General features: G+C 35.0%; 1 protein-coding gene across 1 annotated transcript; it reads right to left on the bottom strand.

Annotated features, from left to right (window-relative positions):
• Nucleotides 1-3,163: 3,163 nt before the first annotated feature.
• LOC132724058 (lysozyme-like) lies at nt 3,164-6,454 on the bottom strand. Its single transcript, XM_060708864.1, has 4 exons — nt 6,224-6,454; nt 5,576-5,758; nt 3,566-3,641; nt 3,164-3,357 (listed from the first exon to the last, which is right to left on the bottom strand). Exons 1-4 carry the CDS (start codon nt 6,393-6,395, stop codon nt 3,294-3,296), a joined length of 495 nt encoding a protein of 164 aa, XP_060564847.1. The 5' UTR covers nt 6,396-6,454; the 3' UTR covers nt 3,164-3,293.
• Nucleotides 6,455-8,480: the final 2,026 nt, after the last annotated feature.

The following is an 8,480-nucleotide window of genomic DNA, read 5'->3' as shown; positions in this document are numbered from 1 at the left end:
ACAAGCAGTCTAGAGGTGTTCCGTAACCAGCCACCCTATACTGGCTTACCTAGACCATTTGCCACTGTGCCATCTGCCAGCTCAACACAGAGGCAGCCACTGAACTTTGATGGAATTATGGGAGCTAGTCAGGTTCAGCAACAGAAAACCAGCGACCTGGTCACCATCGACCCAAGGGACCTGGCAGATGTTCTTGGTAGAGTGAGCACCCCACCAGCAACAATGGTCCATCAATTGCCCGGTACCACAGGCCCTCTGAACACCCCGGCGATCAGAAGAAGGTCCCCTGGCTCGACGGTAGGCCAGCGTACTCCTTGCTTGGATGAGAGAGACTCCGAGAATTTACTCCCTGGACTGCTCAACCTAAACCATGACGACCCCCTATTACGGGAAACAGAGAGTTTTAATGTAAATCCATCCATGGCATCTGTTCAGACACAGACAGATGGGGCAGGTGAAGAGGAGCCACCTAGGAAGCGACCCAGGTTGGAGGAAGATCATGGTCAGATCGCTGCTGCACTGCAGTCTCTAGCCTCCTCTACTATGGAGGGTATGAAGAACATAGTAGAGGCAATTAATAGTAACACCAGAGCTATCCGGTGCCAAGAAAAGACGCAGGAAAAAATCGTAGACGAACTGGCCCGGATAGAGAGGAAAATAGCTCAAATGGAAAGAACTACTAACAAAGGAAAGGAAAATAAGCCATTAAAAAGCGTAGTAAAGAAAATATGAACATAATAATTTTGAATAAAATAAATGAATGAACTGTCGCCACTCTTCCAACATGGGACTTAAACTCAATTAACATGAAGCAAACAATGTGACATTGTGACATTTTATTTCTTAAGTCGTGACTAACGTTTTATTCACATGTGTTTTGACAGTGTTAATCCGTGGAGCATAAAACGTACACATATATATTAAATCAACAACAAACAATATGACATTGTACGTGATATTTTATTTTGTGAAATAGTGACAAACATTTAATTGAATTAAACTGTGCTAATTACTATAACATGGATATCTACAACATAAACAGTGAACTAGTGAATCGAATTATTATGAATACCTGAAACACAAATAGACTGAGCTTTTAAAAGTGAAACATATTAAAAATAAAAATGTGAGAAGTGTAAACATGAAACATGGACTTTAGGGATTCTGTTTTTATCTATTTTATAGACATTGACATTGAACTTGGTGCTATTTATATTACTTAATCATTATTATTATTATTATTGATGAACACTGTGTATAACATTTGAATGACTATTTAAGACTGTTATTGATCAATGAAAGTGAAATGTGCATAAACTGTTTAAATGTGCCTATACATAAGATGCATAATTTTCATTATCTGTGTTTCATGTACTTAAGATAGTACTTTTACTTTAAAGGGAGCTTCCCTATATTATTAGTCTTAAAGGTCAATGCCCGAGTTTTGTGATGACTATGTTATAGGTGCATAAACTTCATTATTTTTGTTATTGTAAGAAGGCAGCAGGAGCTTTGCCTTAATAAGAGGGGGGTAATGATATAATCTCACTTGCTTACTCAGGTCGTATGTCATTATCGGCATTGTTTACATTTTACATGTACCGATAAACGCTTTTTGTGTTAACTTGAGAGACTGACAACTATAAATTATATCAGAATTATAAGGAGTAATGATTTATTTCATAAATTGTTTACATATTTTCTTACAATCAGCGTACATTTAGCTAGAAAGTAGCATTTATCGTAATTTTACTCGATAAACTTTGACAGGTGTTGTTGTTGTTCGCTGATGCATTATGGGTTGTGTGACTTCCGTTGTCAATAGCAATTGCTGCCTAAACTCAGTAAACAAATTGTTTCAAAGTTATGTTTCATCAAAAGCAACAAACTTATAGTCAATCCATGGTACTAGTCATTTTTATAAATATTATATGTATCAATTTATCGTATTTTTATGTAAAGTTTCATAGAACTTTAGCTAAGAATTGTTGATGTTCGGACGTTCGGTTGGTTGACAGCGTTCTTTGTGTATGGAAATGATCGTTTCCGAACGTCAAATGTTCAGTTTTCGAACGTCGAACATTGTCAACCGACCAAAACGTACAGTTGAACATTTTTCGAACCTTCTTATGTTCGTTTTCTCAGATTTGGTATAAATAGGCCAGAAAACGATCAACTTCAGTCAGTTTTCATTTAACTTTCGGTTAGTCTACATTATTGTCGTGTTCTTCTGAACGGCAAATTTTACTTATTTTTAAGGCAAAATAAAACGTAGTCTTTAGATTATTATTTTACATTTAATCAATTATTGTCTAAGAATAATTGATAAGAACTTTATAATTTTTGTTCCACATTATTACGGTCACTGACTCGACCAAACTTTATATTTACGTTGTCATATTTTTGAACAGAAATTAAACGGCAGTCGCGGTAATAATATAATGTGAAGTCTATGTAAGACATAGCTCTCAGATATTTAGGACTGAATTATATACATGTGTTGATGTTTTTTACAATACTGTTATTTGAATATTTGACAATTGAATTTATTAACAGTTTAACACTAATTAAAATTAGTAAACTGTGAACAGTCTTTCTTCTTTGTGACTCAATTTTAATCTTAAACTGGCGTACCTCCAGAAGTAAGGAAGTGTTATCAAGTACTGTGGAGTACAGTGTCCTAGCCATACAGAGTTATACAGAGTAGCCCACTATTCACAGATGTCGTAATAGCATATTTCAGCCAAATAGATCTATATAGACTTTGACAGTCATTCGAAACAAGTATCATCAGTCCCTCTAACCCTAACAATTTCTATTTAATATAGAACATTGTTATATTTGTGATCGTTTCATTGTTCGTAAATACAATATCGTTCTCTACAGTCCAGTACGATTATTGGTCACCAAGTCTTGAGCACGTTACCACATTTTTAAGCAGATTAAAGGGCCTGGCACCATATAGCTGGACCGTAGCGTAACAATATTACATGCAATCATCATTTGTTTCATACAGAATCATTAGATAAAATTACCTTTGTATAAATTGTGCTTTTTGTGTGTCTTCAGCTGTCTTAATACATATTGTGGCTATTTTGACAATTTTGAGATATACGATTACCATGGAAACTGCTATTTTGCAAAGAAAAAATCCAACACGTCAACATATTTGTCTTTGTATTTTTGAATTCGCCATTCAACTGTACTTATACACAAAATTAAGAACTTTTCATGAAAGAATTAAATTTTCCTAAAACTGTAGAAAAAATCTTTAAATAAATGGATACTAGGTTTCAGCAGTGACTGTAATCATATTGTGATCCACTTACATCGGAACAGTGGTTTAACCAGCCGTACCTGAAATTTAAATAAAGTGTTGCAGAGATGAAAGGTTTCATATTATTTATTTTGGTCCTGTTATTATCTGTACATTAATATGTTTGGTCACAAGCATTTGTAATATATAAGTCTGCTAATTTGCCCAAAGCATAAATAAACAACTCAGCAAAAAAGCTATCTGATTTACTACAGTTTACCATGATGCATCAGCAGATTATATACTTACCACCGCTTGAATCCGTCACAATTTTTCACCCTCACCGCACAGCTTGCATCATTGCTTATGTTAGAATCTGCAAAAGCTGATAACAAACAAAAGGAAAGTTAATATTCTGAGTCACATATAAGTTGATATGTCCTCTTATTTTGATATACTAGCCTCGCGCCAGAATAACTTGAAATTTGTTAGTTTTCCGAGTAATGTCTTTAAATAGAGCAACCAATGGGTCCGTTTCTCTTTGCTTTCTTTAAACTTTGATGCACCTTATTCATTTTTACCAGTAATTCAGCGTAAGTGTGAAGTGATGTTAGCAAATTAAGAATTGGCATAACTTAATCCGGTAAGAGAAATAAACAAGAGGGCCATGATGGCCCTAGATCGCTCACCTGAATTATCAAACTCATCCAAACAATTACCTAGACAAGCATTCTGACCAAGTCTCATGACAGGTGAGTCAAAAATGTGACCACTACAGTGTTAACAAGGATTATCCATATTTGAGCAGTGCGACCTAGTTTTTTACCCAGGTGACACATATTCAAACTTGACCTAGAAATCATCAAAACAAACTTTCAGACCAATTTCCAGGATATTTGGATCAAAACAGTAGCAACTAGTGTGTTAACAAGATTTTTCTATTTTTAGCTCCGGTGACCTAGTTTCACATGCGATTTCGAACTAATCCAAGCAATTACCTAGACAAGCATCCTGACCAAGTTTGATGATAATCGAGTCGAAAATGTGACCACTAGAATGTTAACAAGGTTTTTCCATATTTGGGCGGTGTGACCTAGTTTTTCATCCAAGATGACCCATGTTTGATCTTGACTTAGAAATCATCAAAAAAAACTTTCAGACCAATTAACAGAATATTTGGATCACAACAGTAGCCACTAGAGTGTTAACAAGATTTTTCTATTTTTAGCTCATGTGACCTAGTTTTTCATCCGAGATGTCCCATGTTCGATTTATTCCAAGCAATGACCTATTCAAGTTTCCTGACCAAGTTTGATGACAATTGAGTCAAAATTGTGACCACTAGAGTGTTAACAAGGTTTTTCTATTTTTAGCTCCTGTGACCTAGTTTTTCATCCGAGATGACCCATGTTCGAACTCATCCGAGCTATCACCTAGACAAGCATCTTGATCAAGTTTGATGATGATTGATGCAAAAATGTGACCGCTAAAGTGTTAACAAGGTTTTTCTATTTATAGCTCCGGTGACCTAGTTTTTCATCCGAGATGACCCATATTCGAACTCATCTGAGCTATTATCTAAACAAGCATCCTGACAAAGTTTGATGATGATTGGGTCAAAAATGTGACCACTAGAGTGTTCACAAGGTTTTTCTATTTTTAGCTCCTGTGACCTAGTTTTTCATCACAGATGACCCATGTTCGAACTCATCCAAGCAATTGACTAGACAAGCATTCTGACCAAGTTTGATGATGATTGGTTTCAAAAATGTGACCACTAGAGTGTTCACAAGGTTTTTCTATTTATAGCTCCTGTGACCTACTTTTTCATCCGAGATAACCCATGTTCGAACTCATCCGAGCTATCATCTAGACAAACATCCTGACCAAGTTTGATGATGATTGGGTCAAAAATGTGACCTCTAGAGTGTTCACAAGGTTTTTCTATTTTTAGCTCTTGTGACCTAGTTTTTCATCCGAGATGACCCATGTTCGAACTCATCCGAGCTTTCAACTAGATAAGCATCCTGACCAAGTTTGATGATGATTGAGGCAAAAATGCGACCGCTAGAGTGTTCACAAGCAATTGTGGACGGCCGGACGGACGACGGACGACGGACGACGGACATTCACCGATCCTAAAAGCTCACCCTGAGCAAGCTCAGGTGAGCTAAAAAAATGCTATATATCCTTGTACATATCATTTGTTAACATTCAAAAGGAAAAGTAAATTCCTTCGACAATGGTTAAGAAGACAAACTGAAAAATATTGCTTCCCTTAAATCATAATTTCACATTCAAAAAGATAAAACCACTTACTGCTACAAGCATCTGCACAGCCATATGTTCGTATTCTCCAGCAAGTTGTGGAACTCGTGCCTTGTGCATTGCCACACATATAATTATCGTTGAGCTGAAAGATGCCAAAGTCGGTTGATCCATCGCTGTTGATATGTTTAATATCGTACCGGTAACTACTCTCGTGAGCAACGAGACACAACCCTATAAAGAAAAAGCGTTGGGTCAATCACTTTTAAATAAATGCATTTTCCTTAAAATATCAATATGAAAATACCTGATGTTATTCGAAAACACATACAGAAGATAACGTCATGCAAGGCATTAAGATACGAAATGTATTACAATCCTTTTCATGACATCATGTTAATTGCATATATTTGTGATATTAAAATAATAAAGTACAGTCACTGTTTTATTTTAAAAACCTTCTAGATGTGATATTGATATTCTTTGTTTTAAACCCAAAGTACAGTTCTATCCCAACTTCAAACCAGTCTTACAAAGTATATTTACACAGGATAATGTTAATGTGTATTTTTGTACTGCTTTATTCGATTCCTATCAAATATTTGAAACAATTAAGAACAACATAAATATGTAATATCTAAGAAGATATTGACGTTGAAATATATCAACAGAATCAAAATTTTTTACTCTAATACTTACAGTCCCTCATGTCGGAATTTGGAACTCCTTCTGTTCTCAGTGCATGTACAACATCACATTTGCTTTTTGTCGCACCGAGAGAACCATTTATCAAACAAATCAACAGCAAAGCAAATATTTGAAACGTATTCATCTTGAACGTCTTGAACATATGATTCAAATTTGCGTTCATTCCATCTATAAATACCTATAAGTATACATGTATATTACCTCGGACATAAATATGTGTTACTGAAAGTAGAATTATTTACATGACCTTTTCTGCTATCTTTAAAAATATTTTTACTCCCTTATCGAACAAATGCCATTTAAATGTTCTCCTTAAAGTACAGCTTTCAATCAACGTGTTTATAATTAAATCTCCAAAGATGATTAATTACTAATAAACCTCGAGTTTAAATAAACTAGGGTTTTAAACTCTGGATTTATGTCACTTATTTTTGTCATATCTGTACTGAATATATATTATATAAAATATATTTATATTTTTAAATGAGTTAGTGCCGAAGATTTAACTAAGCTTAATCCCGTGACAGGAGACATGAAACATGTTACATCTTGCATTTTCTCTCAAAAACAGGCTAAACAAACCTAGTCTGCTTTGTTTGTTTGTTTCATTTTACGCCTTTTCCCAACAGTATTCAGTCATACAGGCGGGTAGTTTCCTAACCATCGTTCAGTACTAGAGTACCTTCCTCCGTGTTAAACTACCAAAGCATCTCCCGGGGATCGAACCCATGCCAGAGAGGTAACTGGATTAGTCATCGACTCTAACCCCTCGACCACGGAGGCGGTATGTCTAGTCTGCATTAAACATTTAACATTTTTTGTTTTGTATGCTCTCTGATTGTCTTCCCGTTTATAGATTATGTTTTCAATGTAATACTTAAGATCAATTATCAAGACATGACAGCTATTGTTAGATTGGGCGTGGCAGGTAGCCTACATTTCAAGTTCAGATACTGAGCCTGAATCGTTTTCAGTTTTTGCTATTTTGGGAGTTCTTTAGCGTTTTTTTCTCTCTTTATTTCATTGTTACATTGAAGTTGTATGTGCCGAGTAGAGGATGTAAACGTTCGCAAACAAGTTATATATTCAATCCGTGAAGATCGTTAAGCACAAATATTTCTATCTATAGTTATTTCTTTTTGAGCTACATGTTGTTGTTGACCGACCGCACGTAGGCAATAATTTCGAAAACAAACACATGTCTTATCCCATGACACAATTTCGTACTTGTCACTGACGGAGATAATGAAGAATTATATTTTATAAGTTCATTGAACGCCGACCTTCCTTGTTGATCTTGTTTTTCATATTTTGATACAATGTTTTGAAGCGTGTTTTGTTTCGAGCAGATAAGACGTGATGATTTTATCACAAGCCCCCCCCCCACCCCCCACACACACACACCAAAGGGGAATTTAGAAAATTTAAGTCATGTATGTAAGTTATGAAAGTATTATAACACAACAAAAAAAGAAAAATCAAAATATTCACAAATATGCAACACAACTCAGAAAATAAATGTACCGTTTGTCACTGTTATGCCACAAAGTGTTGACTCGCATCCTTTTGAAACTCATACAAATATTCACAAAAACCAAACAATAAACCTTTAAGTAATATGATAACTGCTTACCATGCTCTCGAGGCCTCAAAGTCGATAGAGCAAGGAAGCAATATAGTATATGTATATTTAATCTATGAATATGAAGGGATATAAAAGGAAAGGAGGAATTCCTTTTACGAAATTTAACTTCATAGATTACATGTTGAAAACGAAAAGGATGCACCTTTAGATAAAAAATGATCAGTCCAATTAAAAATCAATTTGTTCATACTATTTAAGCAGGTTATTGGTCTGTTATGAAACACTGTTACCGTGTTAAGCCAAAAAATGTTTAAAATAATGAAATTGACATATTTTCTCATTCACATATCGAGTTATACTGCACATATTGAGCAGCGGAAATTCACATATATTTTTTACCGATGTTCAAATTTGAGATTCATATGGGGTTCCACCCCCGTGTTCTTTATGGATTCTTATTTTTCTATTTTATACGGGTATTTAACTGAACTTAGGGTTATTATAAAGCTGACCAGAGCACAAACGCTCAAAACCACACCATTTTTGAATATTGAACATCTATCTCAACTACTTCGCAAACATCATACAAATTTTTCTTTGCGTGATGTACTCTTAAAGTTGTAAATTACATTAAATGCAGGGTTCTTGTCGAAATGATTGCAA

Source organism: Ruditapes philippinarum, unplaced genomic scaffold, assembly GCF_026571515.1.
Source record: "Ruditapes philippinarum isolate M1 unplaced genomic scaffold, ASM2657151v2 ctg3046_1_1_1_1, whole genome shotgun sequence".
Taxonomy (NCBI): Eukaryota; Metazoa; Mollusca; class Bivalvia; order Venerida; family Veneridae; genus Ruditapes; species Ruditapes philippinarum.
Note: the sequence above shows the minus strand (reverse complement) of the source record. Positions and strands in the feature narration are given on the sequence as shown.

Excerpts from the sequence above, each read along its gene's own strand:
- LOC132724058 (XM_060708864.1), bottom strand. The coding sequence starts at position 6,395 with ATGAACGCAAATTTGAATCATATGTTCAAGACGTTCAAGATGAATACG. Across the intron at positions 5,759-6,223 it reads AAATTCCGACATGAGGGACT|GGTTGTGTCTCGTTGCTCAC; the intron begins GTAAGTATTAGA and ends TTTTCTTTATAG. Across the intron at positions 3,642-5,575 it reads CTGTGCAGATGCTTGTAGCA|CTTTTGCAGATTCTAACATA; the intron begins GTAAGTGGTTTT and ends GTTTGTTATCAG.